The following is an 18,048-nucleotide window of genomic DNA, read 5'->3' on the forward strand; positions in this document are numbered from 1 at the left end:
TTGAGCTTTTTGTCACTGCTGTTTATTGCACTCCAAGTCTAATGCAGTTAGTACTAAACTAAAATTAGAGACCACACAAATCCACTGTTGTCTTAATACAATTTTATAAAGAACAAAGCTAATTTCACAAAGTATCTCAAAGATTTCGTTTTTGACAAATCATTGTAATAAAAGACATGAACAGATCCCTAGGAAACAATTTAAAAAGTATTCATAACTCACTGAGCACACTGTCAAAGGCTGACGAGGTACTGGCAAATACCTGGATTTCATCCTAATCATTTCAAATTTTACTTTTTAAACAAATGGAGACCATCGGTACAAATGCTATAGAATAAAGCAACACATTTCCCAGTGTGACTGACGAGCCTCAGAGTGTCTCAGGTGTCGCCCAGTAACCTACACAGAAGTGTTCACTGTGGCTTCAGCACTTATTCAACAGAATAAGTAACAAGGTATTAGTCTTCAGGCTGAAGGTCAAACAGATGTTAAAAACAACAACAACAAAAAACCCAAAAAGAAACAAATAACAAAAAGCAGACAGAGCCTAATGCATTCATAACAAAACAAAAACTCATCCTTTGGCTTCCGAGCAGTGGGCGATAACTGCTAACGGGATTGCAGTGAGAAGGCAAACCACAATGCACATATATATCTATAAAAAAACAAAAAAACAAAAACCAAAATGTGTAGTTGAAAGTCCCTTTCTGGCTTGCCTTTACAAATTAAACATGCAGCCATGCGATATGGTATGATTACAGCATATCGTCATCATCTCCTCCTCCGTACATGTCGGCCAGTTTCTTGAAGCGAGGGCCCCATTCATTGAGGCAGTCATAGTTCTGGTCTCCACTGCTTGAAGAGTTCAAAGAGGAGAGACTTCCTGCATCAGAACCACCTCCCTCATAGTCAAACACCAGCAGGGAGTCATAAGGGGGTGCTGTTGGGTCGTTGTCGGCAGCCTTCAGATTCTGTCGGAGGAAATTTTACACAACTTATTACAATTACCTTACAGAGCAGAATAATGTAACAGAATAATGAATTTTACAGTTAATAAAACAGACATGACGTACTGTTACCCAACCATCCATCTGGGACCAAGTCAATTAAACAACCCCCTCTTTTTCCACACACACACACACGCACGCACGCACGGAGCCAAGGTAATGCCAGTTTAAGCATGTCTTAGATTTTAGATCAGGTTGACTACCAATCGGAAGGCCGGTAGCCTGCATGCCAAATATCCTTGACCATGATACTAACATGTGTGTGAACATTACAATTTTTGTCTTAAGGCTTGATAATCTGAGCAGATATTTAAAGTTTACACAGCTACATTCTTATTCCTGCATCATTCAGGATCTTACAAAGCTGTGGTAGCCCGTGGTACTCTGGAATCTAAGCAGAGCAGTACATTAAATTCCTTTATTCTGTAATATTGTGGTCAACGTTATCACATGATGCTCTGACCTCCCACCTCAGTGTCACATTTGATTAAGTTACAAGAAGCTTTACAATCTCACTCACATCTTCAATGAAGTTGCCAATCTCCTCGGGGTTGGCAGGCCGTGGCCGGTACTGAGGAGCAGGCATGAAGTTTGGCACCACTTCATTCCTTAACACATCCGGCCGGTTGTCCAGACCACGGTGGAGAACACTCAGGTCATAGTCCTGAAAGAAGGTGATTAATGCTTTATTACATGGAATATTTTTGCTGTACTTCTGCAATCCACTCACTGCATCAGGCCTGTTGTCTACTCATACTTTTCTATCACTAAAAGGCCTGGGTCACATTACTGAAATATTACATCAAATTTGATCAGCCTTTTTAAAACATTTAATCTCAAAAAGAAAATCTCAGGTTTTCTGTTCCTGTGTGTGTGTCTGTCTGTCTTTGATTAATGTGTAATCAGAATGGGTGTCCATTTACCTGATCGTCCTCGCCACCTCCTTCTTCATCATAGTAATAGACGTTGTCTCTGACACCATCATCCAGCAGGAGTGGCTCCTTTTTCTCCTTTTTCCTCTGTTTTGCAAACAGCAGCACTAGCAGCAACAGCGCTGAACACAGAGCACAAAATTTAGCACACAGTAACCAACAAAATCCTACTTAGCTGGGAAAGGAAAGAGATGCACCGTCCTGAGACTACAGATGTGTGACTCACCGAGCAGCAGGATGGCTCCAAGTATTCCGAGGATAAGGGGCAGGTTGCTGCCACCTGCAGCACGGTAATCTTGGCATGCCGCTTCTGCGCCCCTACAGTCACACACTTTAGCTGTGATGATGCTGTCCTGCTCCAAGCCATGTTTGTCTCCCACTCTCAGTATAACACTGTACTCTCCACTGGGCAGCTCAGTGGCCAAATTCAAGATGATGCCTGTTCCTGAAATAAACAAGACAGCAGAAATTTTACTTTATAATTCTGTGTTCATGGATTTATTTTGTCTCACTTTAACAAAGCTTTACCACCTCCTCAAAGCCATGTTGCAACAGTTTCTTTCTTTTTTTTAAGTCTTGTATAGCAACAATGTCCTCACACAAGCACCAATTACTCAAATGTCAATGTTCAGTGATGAACACTGAATCATGTCTGACCTAAACAATCCTCCTGACATTTGCAAATCACATGTTAGCAGGAAAAATACATATTTTGGTTTCTGAACCAAAATATTTAAAATTCTGGCCATGTTATTGGACAGCATCAGTTTATACTGTCACATATTAGCAGTGTACATACTGGAGTCGTTCATCCTAGCGGTCCAGTTGGTCTTTGAGATGCCCTGTAAAGACACTGAGTAGGGAGGTCCAAATTCTGGTCCATCTTCATCTGTTACTGACAGCAGCTGAGGAGCTGGATCCTTGTTGCACACCTGAGGAAACAAAGACAGTGAAGCTTTTCTTTATGCTGATATGCTGTATCACATGACTGCACACTTGGACTTGCACTTTTTACTTGATCCCATCCTAAGTTCACTACATTTTACTGTTTGAGAAAGTAATTCATGCCTTTATTTCATCCAGGCTTGATTACTGCAACAGCTATTTTGGAGTTCGTGCTCTGCTCTCTCGTCTACTTGTTAAAATGTGGCAGCCCGACTCCTGACAGGCACACATAAACAAGAGCATTTTATCCATGTTTTGATTTTTTTTTTTTTTTTTTTTTTTTTTTTTTTTTTCCCCCCCCCCCCCACCGGCTTCCAGAACATTTTAGAATTGACTTCAAAGTTCTGTTTGTTTTTAAGTCTAAACGGATTAGCACCCTCTTAACCTCACACTCTGAACTTTTAAAAAAAAGCTAAGTTCTAACAGAACTTAAAGCTCTGTTTTATTCCATTTATTTGAACATTTTGGTCAACCTGTATCATTTTTAAATTGTGCTTATAAATACATTGACTTTACAAGGAACAATTCTGCACTATTAGACGTGTTCAACACGAAACAGCTGTTGAGCTGGTGGGAAATAAGACACCTTAATGTCATGCGGCTTAACGACAGGAGCATTGTCATTGACATCTTCCAGCTGAATGATCAGGGTACCAGTTCCTGTAGCTGGGACAGCATCTGGTAACAGAACACCAAGAGAACAACATTTATTAAAATGATATTTCACTTTGTTGAAGAAACCCAAGTTCATAGTAATGCCCACAGACTTTCCTCTAGACTTCTGATTCTTATAACTGGCACTTGGCTTTTAAAACAAAGATTTAAGGGCTAAAACTAATGGCTAAGATCAAATTAATTACTGAATTACTAATTATTAAATTATTCAAATTAAGGGTTGCAATGTTATTAGTTGTGAATGTCCCAGGAAAGGCCGTTTGTGCTGGAATTTATATTGAGACAAAAAAAAAAAAAAAAAAGATTCCATTCCATCATTCAGTAATCAGTCTGTGCAATATAGAATTTCTTGTTTTGCAACTTTATCTTAAGGGACATTATACAGGCTAGCCCAACTTATCCATTTTAACACGTGTTCTTCCATAACTTTTCAGAAATGGGAATTTTATTAAAAGTTATAAATTGTAATAGTCTTAACTACCACCTACCATTATCATATGCACCAATGGTTGCAGTGTATCTGTTGTTTGTGACGAAGGTAGCCTCTCTGTCCATGAGTCTTCTCACTTTAATAAGGCCTGTGTCCTTGTCCACGTTCAGCCAGCCTGCAGGGTCAGTCAATATTTTGTACCTGTACAAGACAGCCACAGAAAAGATGGTAATACTGTGCAGGCAGGATGATTACAATTAGCATTTTTCACAATACGGCACAATGTGTTATTTGATTTTGGACATCCTCCGCTTTCTCCTCAGGCTAAATACACGATGCGAGAATTAAACACATTAACTGTTACAGGGTTCTCACATCATTTAAAAATACTGGTGGCCACTAGTACATCAGCCTCCTAGTAGATGCAGCTATGGTATGAATTTGAATGTCAAACTAATTAACTGTATTTGGGTCTTTTATAAGCCTAATATACTATTATGGTATACAGCTATTCAGTGTTTTATCACTATAGACAGTATTCTGTAATTTTATCTGCCACACATAAGGACAGTGAATCAATTTTGACCATCAAACAGAAGAAGGAATCTAAATACTTGACATTTATCTGAGATTTAACCATTTAGGGTTTCATCCACAAACTTAATCCTTAGTGCCTTAGGAAAAACAAACCTGACTGAGGGTTTTAGCTCCAAACTTAAGTGAATTTTTAGAAGGAAATTGAATATTTGCAGCACTTATGAGGTCAGTGATACATTTCCTTTAGTAGTAGAAAGTCCGCCCGCCCCCGACTTACGAGACTGTCTGCTTGCGTGCAGTGTCTGGGTCTGAAGCAGTGTACTGTACCACGACTTCATCCACAGCAAGGTCCTCTGGTTTTACCACAAGCTTCTCCTTTGGATCAAATATTGGAGCTTCGTTCACATCCTTCACATTTACCACCACCGTGGCGGTAGAAGTGACCACAGAAACACCAGGAGCAAAAGGAATCTCATTCTCCACTGAAATCAACAGAGTGTGCTTGCTGGCCCTCTCAAAGTCCAGTCCCTGGTCGGAAGGAAAGGAGGGAGAAGAAACGCATAAGGGTGTTGGCACAGATTTTTATGAGGTTACAAGAAATCACAAAAACGCTGCCATCAAATGCCGCAAATATTCAATTCATTGATGATAAATATCTCCCAATATTATGCAAGAATTCCTGATTTCTTCCTACCTTTGCAGTAGAAAGGATTCCTTCCTGTTTGTTAGTTCCTGTTTTTACTGTGAAAAGTCCATCAGGATCACCACTGACGATCTTGAACTTGGCGTTCCAGGCTGGAGTTTGTGGTTCATCCTCATCTGTTACAATCATCCTAACCACCTCAACATCCTTTTTTGTTTTCATCAACTGTTGCAGTATACTGTAAGAAAATAAAGGATGAGTCAGAAATCATGGCAGTGAAAACCGATCTAAAGCCTAACTAGGAATGGAGAATAATGCCCTCATTTTGTAGTCTGTGTCATTACTTAATGAAAGTCTACAACTGTGGAGTACATAAATTTAATTCGCTAAGCATGTGGTAAAATATTGTTTTTTAACTGCATTTGTACATTTCACATTTGCTGTCAAAGACTCACCATTCTCTATAGAAACAAGGCACACTATGAAAGTCGTTGGGGTCGATCAAACAAGATCATTTTTTTGTGTCTTTTGGCACAAAAAGCCACAACTCACAATTTATGGCAACCGTGACCCAGAGTGAGAAGAAGCTATCATTCAAAGACTTTAAATACATCTGAGCATCACTGAGCACCGTTGCTTGTTAAGAGTTTCCTTGCTGTTTGTTTTGAGATTTAGATTCAATAAAATCTTTGCCATTTATTGGAAGATCATTTTGTATGTATGTAAATGTAATTTTGTCATGAACATAAACACATTGTGGGTTTTTGCTGTGTCAGTATGTGTGAGTGCAACATTAGTAATGCAGTTAGATACAGACTGAATGTGTTCTGCTTTAACTGCTGCCTTTTCACTCTGTTAAACAGGAAGTTTCCAGTTACTTCATACTTACTAAGCTCTGAGTGAAGACTGGAGCGTTGTCATTGCTGTCCGTCACCGTGAGGATGACTTTTGTTTGTCCAGTTAACCCTTCTCCCGCCATATCTGCTGCTTGTACTGTCAGAGTGTACTGTGGATATTTCTGTTAAGAGACGAGGACTGTTAAGGTAGATCAGCTCATCAACAGGAAGGAAGAGACACTGACATCAGTTTACAGACTGTAACACAGCCTTCAGACTGACTAAAGCTCTTCATCTATGAAGGCTGATTCTGCTGAAAAGCTGAAGCTAAACTCATTTAATATTTTGCTTATGACAAACACTTGCAAACATGATGCTTTTGAGAGGCGTAGCCAAACTTTTTAACATAAAGTATTCCTTGACCATTTGGCACGAGGCTGTTTGCAGTTGCTCTGTGAAGTCAGTCTCAAAGAGTTCTACGATGCTGCACCAAAAACAGATTGCTCTGATCTCCAGTAGTCTGCATGGAAGACACTGACTTGTCTGACAAACTATTTGCTAAGTATGAAATGTGTGTCCAGAAGTATGACACAAACCAGAAATATAGACAGATAAACTATACCTATACTTTAGAGGCTGTGTCAAGTTTCACTAAAAACCCAAAACATGTTTTTTGCAGCACCCTCTTTGACTGATTTCTAGCAGTGACAGGCAGACTATTGATCCTGATTCATTATAAAGTGTTTTTCAGCCCTTAGGTGTAAAAGGACACTTGTGTGTTAAATGTGTTTAACAAGTCTTACCTCTCTGTCTAATCCTCTATCAGTGACTCTGATGCTTCCAGTAACTGGGTTGATTTCAAACATGTGGTCAGTGGGCAGCGGTGGGTCCTGGTTCAGAATACGATAGCGGATGTCTGAGTTGAGATTATCTGGCTCATCATCATCTTTGGCCTCAACTTTAACCACCTCTGTGTCTGAATTGGAGGAATTCAGAAAAAAGGTAAACAAGAGCACAAGTGTCTGAAGGTCTTCACACTGCTTCATTTACGAGATTTACTAAATAAAACGGACGTAATGCAAAAGTCTGCTAATTTCTTTCCGACCCAACACATACCCAGCTGAATTTGGTGTCATTCTGATTTTATGAATATCTTAAGATTCATTAAATATAGTGGATAAGAATTATAAACAGGAACCACAGAAAACTACCTAAGAAGTCCAGTGGCAATAAGGTTTCTATACATACCGATGGCCGTGGCCTCAGCAACATTTGCGTTGTACTCCACCGTAAAATAAGGTTTGTTGTCGTTCTGGTCGATCACATTGACTATAATCTCCATGGGATCCTCAGCTTGTCCTGCTCCATCAGCCACAGCATGTGCTAGAAACTACACAGACAAAAGATTTTAACATGTTTCATTTAGAAAGTTTTAGCTTGACCTTTGAATTCATTACATTATCTCTACACCTTCTATCTACACACAATACAAACAAGTCAAAGATTTCATTGTTATTGGTGACTGTTGCCACCGTGTTACCGTGTAACTGGCCGTTTCCTCTCTGTCGAGTGGTTGTGTTACATACAGATTGCCAGTCTGTTTGTCCATTCTGAAACGATCAACAGGAGGCAGATCAGCTCCAGGACCAGTGATGCTGTAAAAGAGCTTCCTTGCTTTATCTTCATTAGAGCGGATCTGGAGGAGAGGAAAAAAAAAAAAAAAAAGCCACACAGGACTAAGTTAGTATAAACAGTTAGTGTGATCTAAGAGTAAAGAGGCTGTGCACTGTAGTGTAGTCTACACTCAAGACTTTCCTGGTTATTTTGAAATACAGTTTAGAAGGACTGTTATCTTGTGATCTCATATCAACAAGATTGCTAGATTCTCCAAGCATCTGGGGAATTTCTTTCTTTCTGTCTTATTGTTAACCATTTCACTTCAGTTTAGTTTTAGTTAATCTGACTTAATTCACAACAGTAGCCTCAAGACACTCCATGCTGCAGGGTTAAGACCCTACAATATTAGAAAGACATCCCAACAATCAGTTGATCCCTATGAGGAAGCACTTTGTCACAGTGGGTAGGAGAAAAAACAAAACAAAAACACCCCCCCTTTTAACTGGAAAAAACATCCAACAGAACCAGGCTCAAGGGGAGCCAGGAGTCTAAGGTAAAGAAAGAGCACTGAGAGATGGAAAAATTCTAGCATTTACAAGCTGAAATTAAAAGAGCAAAAAGGCTAATTACATGTAAGGCACAAATAAACTCTACATTTGTCCCTTAAGTATTAACTTTATTTTTTGGAGCTTTGACTTTATTGATAGATACAGTAAGATTGACAGGAAAGAGGAGGGAGAGAGGGGAAGACATGCAGCAAAGTGCCGTGGGTCGGACTTGAACCCATCTTGGTCTCTCTCAGCCTTACGGCACGAGCTAAACCGGCACCCTTAACTATTAACTTTTCTTTCTGCCAGCAATGTACAGATTTTTACTTGTGCCTTCACATTTTCCTTATGTTAACTTTAGACTAAAAGTCAAGTAAAAATGTCTTCGTTACACATCCAGGAAAACAAAACTTTGCAGATTAAATAGTAAGAATTAAGTGGGGAAGAAAAAAATAAATAAAGGACATGCAGAGTGCAAAGTAAACAACAGCGACATCCTCTGCAGAAAACATTTAAAAATAAAAATGTCCAAAATGTGTCATAAAATAACGTTAATTATCAGATTAGTCACAAATTCATTCAGTTCACCTTACCTGAGCTACTTTCAGGGGATAGGTTCCTCTCTGATTCTCAGGAACATTGAGTGGAGGAATAACCCAGTCCCTTTTCCTCCTCCTCAGCCCTCCACCAGACTTGGAAAATTGCAGAACGGGCACTTGTGGCTCAGTGGCATTCTAGAAGAACATGCAGACAAGTTGTTAGCAAAAGCTTGGATAGAAGAACACTCAGAACTTAGCTTAAACTACAAGGAGGAGCACAGACGTTCTCAGAATGAGTTTTAAATTATTCTCAGACTATGATGGCTCTGTGACTGTCCAGAGTTTACATCAGTTTCAACATCTTACCCATAAAGGCCAATGAAGCATTATTGTCACCCTGCCAAGCAGGCAAGCAGGACATGTTGATACTCAAGTTTGTGAATTTGATAACTCGTGAGGTTACATAGAATTTAAGTTGCCATCTGCTGCATCTACTAAAAATGTCAGACAAGACCGAATGTCAAAAACAGGCATTTTGCATGTATCGATTTCTCCCATAAAAGTTCCATCTAAATGTACTTTTCCTTCATGCTCCATTAAACAGCATCTCTAAACATACCTCTGTGTGGTTAATAGAGTCCACTTCAGTACTGTGATGCTGAATGTTGAAGTTTGTGTGATCTCCATGGTGGTGCTTTCCATGGTGATGTCTATGGTGATGCTCAGGGTGAACGACACTGACTGGAACTGTTATTTTGTGACCTTGAGAGTCCCAGGAGTGGATGAAGAAGTTCTGGTGTCCTTTATGAAGAACAACCTCTCTGTTTACCTGGAAGGTAAAAATAAAGAAATATATAAAAAAACAAAACCTTTAGTGCATGTTGTATTCCGGCTACATTCATTAGACTAAGTCCTCACAAATCTTACTGTAATTTCTTCTTTTTTTAAACTAACCCCAGCTTTGCTGTCAGGTCTGTCAACTCTACTCACCGTTAATGTACCATCTGCCTTCACAGTAAAGTGACTGTCATCAGTGCTGAAAAGAAATACTGTGCGCTCTGTGCAGTCAGTGAAGCCCACTGGGAAAGAATAGAAAAAAGTTAATTATTATGAATGTGGTGCATATAGTGAAAAATCTGGCAAGTTTTTTGTATTCAAAGAAAAGCGACAGACACCACTCCCTCTTCCTTAAAAGCAGTACAAGTGACTGCAAGATGACTAAATGGTTTTTAGCTCTGGATGGTGGCAACACTTAGTCAGGTTATCAACATTATTTACTTTTAACAAAAACATAAAAACTGCATTTACATGTCTCTCACACACACACACACGACAGGATATAAGAAAGAAGAGTGGGGATAAACAGCCTCGACTTGAACCAAAACAATTCATAGAATTGTCTAAACCGTATTCACAGACAACAGCCTATTAATACAAAACTATCAAGACATGCAGTCAAAGTAAAGAAGTACTGGAAGACAAAAAGGTTGTATCAATGCATCTGTTATAACCATAGGCCAAGAAGCTAAAACAATATTTATATTTTAGTAGGGCTGGACCCATCAATCATTTCGAACCATTTTTTCCATTAGGTTGAAGTACTTTTGGCACCTACTCTAGGGCCCTGTTGGCATCTACTCTTAATGACATTTTACTGAGTTGTATTGAAAAAGGACAGGAACTGGCATATGATGCCCAGATATAGATTTCTGCAATATTTTCCTAAATAAATAAGGTGAAGCTGTACATACATTTATACAGCGTTTTAATCCGATTATAATAAAGTGCTTGTGTCTTAAAAAACATCAAAGTGGGTAATTAGTTATTCTGTAGAGACAATTGATAAAGACATGAACGAATATTCACGTTAAAGCAGACATGCATAACCACAGCCTATTAAAAAACAAAACACACACAAAAAAAAAAAACACACTGTTGAAGTCTGTTGATAAGAAGCTTTTTAAAACCTTTCAGTTAACTGAACTGAAAGAAAACAGTTCATTTTTCAGTGTTTCACAACATTTGAATAGCAAAGCCTGTAAAACAGGTTCGGGGACAGTGCTCTGACCAGCAGGTAAAAGTATTTGAGAGAAGCAGAGTCAGGGCAGGTTGAGACATGTTTGGGTTTCAACTGAGAACAATGTGCCCAGCTAATCTGCTGAAGGCCATCTGGGCCAGAGGAGTCCTTTACAAAAGCACAGTTATTCCATGTAGCCCTGTAACTCAGGTCTAAACCATCCAACAGTTTTGTACAAACAAATCTGACATGTGAAATGATACTGGACAATAGAAACAAATACTCATCTAAATGAAATTATTATTGGGTAAGAGTAACGCACCATCCAGACAGAAAACATTTACATCCAAATCAAAAACACATGTTTACCAAAATACCCATGCATGAGCCTAGTCTGGGTTGTTCTTACCTTTGCCCAGCCTCATGCCCTGCCTCAGACGTTCCCTGGACACTCTGAAAATCAGCAGCTCTGACTCAAATCCAGGCACACATGTTGGCCTGTTAGCTATCTCTAGTGCTGAGACCTAAAGGAGGAGCAACAGTTTCAGTTAGACGTACAATAAGTTTGAATAATTATAAACAAGAGGAAAATTTAGGCTGACCAGAATTCAAAACTGAACAACTATATGTTTTAAAAATCAAAAACTGCAAACCTGACATGTTTTCAGCATTGAAAAGGTCAGGATTTTAGGTTTTTCCTCAAGCGGAAAGGTCTTTCAGCTTTGAGCTGTTGTTTAGAAAATACCATGCCTTTGCGAGGCATTGCGCTGCTTAATATACACATTTTAAACAATATCGAATAATGAACAAAATAACTGTCACTTTAAATACTAATGAAAATGTGTCTAACACCCCGTTTAATTATATGAATGAATTAAAATTGTGTCTGTACGCCATAGGACTTTTTTCAATTTCATTTTTTTTAAATTCACAAAACTGTGTTACTTTGATGATAGTCAGTTTTCTCTTTTAATTTTCATTAATTAAGTCTCTTAAAACGTGCTTCTCAATATGTGTAAGACAAAACAGACTGGAGGTAACAAAGCTGAAACGTGTTTGCATACGAAACCACAACTCTGAACTGGAAATTAACCTGCAGACGACGTCATCAGCAGAATTAGGGCGAGGCTCGCTCAACCTCGAACTCGTCGAGGCGGAAGGGTATGAAAAGAAAAAGAAAGACGGCCTAAACCTCCGCGTGTGTTCTGCGGCTTCGACACTTTTTTAAATAACTTATTTTTAAATTTGTTCCAGATTGCTCTGCGGAGAAAGCTGCTACACACAATAAGGATTTTAGACCCCCACAAGTTCGTTTGGCCCACTTAGTCCCAGGAAGTACCATAGCTAATAAATGTATTTCTTTATTAAAATCGAGGGCTACTTCACGCATAAACGAGCTGCCGAAATTATTCCGCGAAAAAAGAGAGAAAAGACTGCTTGTAAGACAACCGGTGTTGTCCAATTCAATCAAATAAGTAACAAGATTAACCAACATTTATTTTCTGTCACTTAAAGTGGAATGGACAGTGAGAGAAATGAGCACCGATGGCAAAATATTAACCAAAAGAGGAAGTCTCACCTGGAAAACGACGATTAAAGCACCAAAAACCGCGAACAATGCGGTCCCCATTTGTCTAAGTTGTATTTTTAGTATTCCTCTCAAGTATACAGCCAAAAACGAAAAGAATTCTAAATATATTCCTCTTCGAACTCGCTTCTTGACGTCTTCCTGTTGTCCCCTGAAGGTATTTTCTGTAACTGAGAATCGACTCTGCAAAGCGCTGTTTCAGGTACTTTCAGCACATGACGTCAGCTTACAGGTGCGCAGGTTCCGTGTTCCTAATATGGTCATCCAAGCCCGTCACACCTGAAGTGACAGGAACAAGTAGTTTCTGTTCATAAATAATCAATAGAAACACAACGGATAGTAGCAGCGGACAGCGTTATTATCAGCAGTGATCTGAGTTCAGTCAGTCACATTCAGGAGCTCTCAGTCTCATTTCCTCTTACTGATAATCTGTCTCTCACTCCCCGTGTCTTTCTCACACATACACACACTGAAATTCAGACTTCATACACAGTTGCTTACTAAGAATCACAAAAAACAAACAAACACGTGAAGCTGCTGACAGAAAACCATCTTTCATTTGTAAAGCCAACCAACAGTGTTATAAAGTCATTAGTGTGAAACCAGCCTCAAAACCACAAACTACTGTCTGAAAACCAGTGGATGTATTCAGCTGAGTGTTGAAAGGAAATCATTGACAGTATCCCCGAACAGAAATCAAATACAGAAGTTGATGATACAAATTTAAGCGTTCAGCTTTATTTGCTTCAGTTTTCACTGTCATCTGAATACACAACATCCCATTTGGTAATAAGCTGTTGTAAGTGTACCCACTGAAGTAATGCTATGTGCTGATAAACATCAGTAATTGATACTGAAGAAAAATGGACTTTTCTCATCCATGCTTTTCTTACCCTCACAGTCTGAAAGCATCTGACTGAGAGAATGCACTATTACATTATTTTAAATTGAATTTCATTTGTTCAAATCCAATAGTTTAAGAGGACAATTTTTGTAGTAGTCTACAACAATAGTTATCCAGGTTTCTTGAAGGACATTGTAAAGTTCTTCTTTAGATGTTGGTAGCTTTTTCTTCTGCTCTCTGTCAGGATCAATTTTTTGGGGTCTTTCTGTTATATTCCTGCTTCAGTAGTATTGAGATCCGGGCTCTGGGGAGACCATCGTGAATAGTGTTCCACTGTATGTTTTTCTATATAGGCCTGCTTTTACTGCATTGGCAGTGTATCATTGTCACGCTGAAAAAACAAAGCTGTTGCCAATCAGATGCTTTTTTTTTTTTTTTTTAAATGTTTATTTATAAGATTTTAAGTTCAAAGTTACATAACGTCACAACAGTCAAAGGACATAAGATTCAAAAACAATAACATTTAAGCACAGAAAAAAAAGAAAAACCAGAAAGCAAACACACAACACCAACAAAAACAAAAAAAAACCCAAACAGGAAAGAAAAAGAAAAAAAAAATACACCAGTTAGCCAGTACAAATCAAAAGTTCAAAAGAAACACCAATGTCCAAAGAAGATGATCTTCTGTGTGAGGTTAGACAGGGCAACAGAGAGTTCACAAAGTCCGAAAATGTGGGAAACAGGTCCAGGAAGGAATCAGGGTCCGGCAGAAGTTCAGTTTCACACAAACACAAAGTGCAGTCAAAAAAGGGTTAAAGTTTATGTTGAAATCCCATTAATATGATTGAGAAAAGGGCCCCAGATTTCGACAAACTTAAAATGGGTGTCAGCCAAACGATAACGAACCTCTTCAATATACAAACAAGCGATCATCTCACGTAGCCAAACCCTGAACAATGGAGGAGAAGGTGATTTCCAGGCTCTAAGAATAAGTCTTTTAGCTACAATCATGCCAAACATTAAGGCTTTCTGAAGAGGACGCCTGAGTGCCAATGAGGCTAGGGAGCAGCCTAGCACTGAATCAGATGCTTTTTAGATGGTAGATCAAAATCAAAAACAAAAAGTTTCAGCTTTAATAAGACACTCACTGTTGTATCGCTCTCCTGACAGTCCTCACATTTCTAAGGATACACTGCACAAGATGTAGAGATATGCCAAGATATTCTAATAGCATTTTAACAGAAAAAATACAACTTTATACCTGTCACACTGTGTTCTTTGACATTTTTTGCAGAATCAACTAAAGAAACAGGAACAATTATGTGTTTTTGTGATGTACAAAGTGCTTAAGGATAGAGTTTGGTTCTTACCTATGCTATTTGTCACGTAACACCAATTCACCTCTGTTACATGCCTTTTTAGGCTTGACTGATTGACATATAAAGAAATGAGGAGTAGATCAAGACTTTTTGCACAGGACTGCATATCAGAGATTCCCAATAGCAGCCACAAAAAGATATAATAGTATTACCAGCTAGCATCCGGCTGGCAGAACAAACGCTTCTAGAGTTAAATGGTAAATAGACTGATTCTTATATTGCGCTTTTCTACACTCTGGAGCACTCAGAGCGCTTTATACAACATGCCACCTTAATTTATTCACACAAGTACTTTCTTCTACGCTTTTAAGTGCTTTCTAGCTAACATTCACACACATTCATACTTGTAGGGGACTACACCGAAATATTTAACTCCACTGGCTTTCCTTAACTAAAACAGTGCCAAGATGTGTGAAATGTACAAAAATAAATAAACAAGAACCCTAACACTTTAATTACTTTTCTAAGAAATTAGAAACTTGATGGAGGCTAGCAGCTAACATTAGCTTACTCTTTACCTTTTAGAAAATCACACTGATTACTTCACTTGGTATTTAATACAAGTCTTAGCAGATTTTTACTGAATTGAAAACTGAAATAACATCTATGAAACAATTTAAATAATTTAAGTTTTTGACAGACCTAACTAATGCTCGCCAAAATGATAGTTAAATCTGAGAACAGATATTCTTGCTTGAATATCTGTTAGCAGGCCCTACAAATATTTGTTAGTTTAGCACATCTCAGCTTCCCCCTGATTACAAACACGTTCACAGCAGTGTTCAAATGCTGTCATTGCGATGCTGAGGTGAAAATATATAACACTTTGCTAACAGTTTACTTACCATGAGTGCAGCCAGGCGCAGACGTAGCTAATGTTAGCTGCTAGATTCCTCTTCCCTCCTTTCTGAATTTTGTGCTTGGTATGTGTTTGGTACCAAGCACACCATTATCAATGGATATTTAATTAGAAAGTGTCATACATTAATCAACAATTCTTCTTTAAAAATGTGTAAAATTATAATAAAGTTTTGGAAATATGTTATAATGCATATAAAAATGCATGGTCTAACTGTATATGCTCTGATTTTACTTTATATCTTTACACTATATAAACAATAGATATTCTAGTCTGAAAACATTTTATTGAAGCAAAATTATGAAAATCAACCAGTGGATGAAACTACTGTTAAAATGACAAGTTAAGCTATTGTTGGTTATTTCAATTACCCTTTATATCATATACTGTGTAGTCTACTCCTCACAGTTTAAGAGTGAACAGGCATGGAAGATGGGGGATTTTTGAAAAGCAGTTAAGTGATGTTATCTTTTGCTCCTTTCTTTCATCATCTATCCCTCCAACACAGAGAGAAAGAGATGTGGGGGTAGAAGGAAGAATGGTCAGTTTACAGTGACCACCACTTAGCCAATAAAAGATCAGTGTGTAACAGAATGGGAGGGAGAAAGAGGAAGCAAAGAGAATGTGAGGGCAGAGAAGGAAGAAGGCAGTGAAAAGTGTCATATTACATTATCAGTTTCTTGAGATGGAAGAGTGAGTGATTCTTTTAAGTCACTGTGTAATGTGTAATCATTCCTTTAATCTAGAAGTTGATTCTCTTTTTGATTAAATAATTGTAACTACCACAACTTTGAAAACACCTTCATTAATACACTTATGCATTCTTTTATTTTACTGACATTAGATACAAATTTTCATTCAGGGGGAATTAAACTAGAAGAATTTAAGATTTAATGTACACAATGAATGTCTGTTCAATGCAGGATTATGACACTATAATGTTCTCTAATGATGGCTGTAGAGTTGCACTTTCAGGTCTGTTAATAGGTATCCATGGTTGGTAAGGACTGGAATATCTCAAGGACCAATAGATGGAGTTCCATGAAATTTTAAACAGGCATCCTTGGACTTTAGAGCAGGAACTAATGAGATGCTCAAATCTTTCTTCAAGCACTTGGCTGACTTTAAATGGATGCGACAAACATGTCACATTATGCTACGTGAGAGTTGGGTTGGACTGACAAAAACATTCTGGTTTAATTAGATGTTTACTATTAATAACTCTGTATCCTTAAACATGCTATATTTTAACCCAAACACAGAACTAGCCAAACTGAAGCAGTAACTGCTGTCTTAAATAAATTGTGCATAAGATTACATAGATCAACTGAACACAATTTCTCCAAAAGTTTTTGTAAAAAAAGAAAAAACCATAAATGCATAAATATGCATTTTTCCCAAGGTAAAAATACTCTTCTACTTTACTAGAAGAGAGATACCTAATGTTTAATAGTCAGCATTTAACTGGTTTACTTCTTGTGCAGCTGTAGATGTTACATCGCAATGTTTTTGTGAGTTTTTATACTTACTTCACATTTTGCTGTTTTTTTGATTCGTCCTTTGATGGTCTGGGAGCAGACACACTCTTTACGAGAATGGGGGTTTTGGGGGGATGACAGGAGGAGAGAAACTGCAGAGAGGCAACTCTGGTACCTGGATATATCGATAATCATGTTTTGGGGTGTTAAATAAAAAGACAACTCCCAATTCAGTCCAGTAACAGCTGCAAACCTGCAAGGCAACACGAACAACATCAGGATGAGTTAGAGAACCCTGGGGGAATTTCGAAATACAAGTTTCTGACATTCACTCTTCTTTTCTGTCAGCGAAGAGACAAAATGTATTTTAGTCAGATATCTTATCTTTTGTGGCACTTCTGACAATGAACCATTATCACATTGTCTTACACATACACACACACACACACACACACACACACACACACACACACACACACTGTGTGCATAATGTGTCCTTGCTTTATCCTTCTGGAATGTATAACAAGTTCACAGGCTCCACAACATGAACTTGAATTTGGTAAACTATATCCAAATAAAAGAAGTAGAGATGCATAATACAACTGTGAAAACAGAAAGAGAAATTAGGCAGTGAAGGAACTTTATAACAGGAAGTGAAAAAAGGGAAATGAAAAATAAAACAATTAGTTTGACACAGCCCATTTATATTAGTTACAGGTTGAACTGTCACTTTAGCCATCCTTTGACCTTGCATTTAACACCATTGCTTGCATAAAAACTTGTAGTTTTATAACCTAGAAGACTATAGTTCCTAGGTTTTCACATTCTCACCAGCTTCAGCTGTACCTATTGTATATATATATATAGTGCTAATAGTCAAATAATAGTAATGCTTTCTATGCTGAACTTAAGCACATATATTTTTCACTTTTTTTGCGTCATCTTGAAGCTGACCAGTGTTTGCTAATAGGTATTTGTAGGTAATTTTGTCATATAATACAGGATTAGATGGGATTTGGCAAGTGTGGAACCCTCTGATCTGGTATAAAACTACAGTGGGGGGCTCAAAATAACTATTTAACACGGTGAGCTTGGTTTCCTTGATAAGCAGCTTGCTGTTGGCTCCGAGGTTCACTGCTCTTTTGGTATTTGGCTATCTGCATTCTGGAAAAGC

The 18,048-nt window shown here is 38.2% G+C and overlaps 1 protein-coding gene across 1 annotated transcript; it reads right to left on the reverse strand.

Annotated features, from left to right (window-relative positions):
- Window positions 1-82: 82 nt before the first annotated feature.
- On the reverse strand, window positions 83-12,652 carry cdh1 (cadherin 1, type 1, E-cadherin (epithelial)). The gene is given in 19 exon segments (XM_019366343.2): window positions 83-971; window positions 1,528-1,671; window positions 1,931-2,061; window positions 2,166-2,384; window positions 2,739-2,871; window positions 3,471-3,562; window positions 4,048-4,190; window positions 4,804-5,054; window positions 5,221-5,382; window positions 5,384-5,407; window positions 6,059-6,187; window positions 6,809-6,981; window positions 7,254-7,395; window positions 7,546-7,701; window positions 8,764-8,904; window positions 9,329-9,538; window positions 9,700-9,788; window positions 11,136-11,250; window positions 12,306-12,652. Coding segments are annotated over 19 exon segments (2,721 nt in total). The 5' UTR covers window positions 12,357-12,652; the 3' UTR covers window positions 83-755.
- Window positions 12,653-18,048: the final 5,396 nt, after the last annotated feature.

This window comes from Oreochromis niloticus, linkage group LG13, assembly GCF_001858045.2.
Source record: "Oreochromis niloticus isolate F11D_XX linkage group LG13, O_niloticus_UMD_NMBU, whole genome shotgun sequence".
Classification (NCBI taxonomy): Eukaryota; Metazoa; Chordata; class Actinopteri; order Cichliformes; family Cichlidae; genus Oreochromis; species Oreochromis niloticus.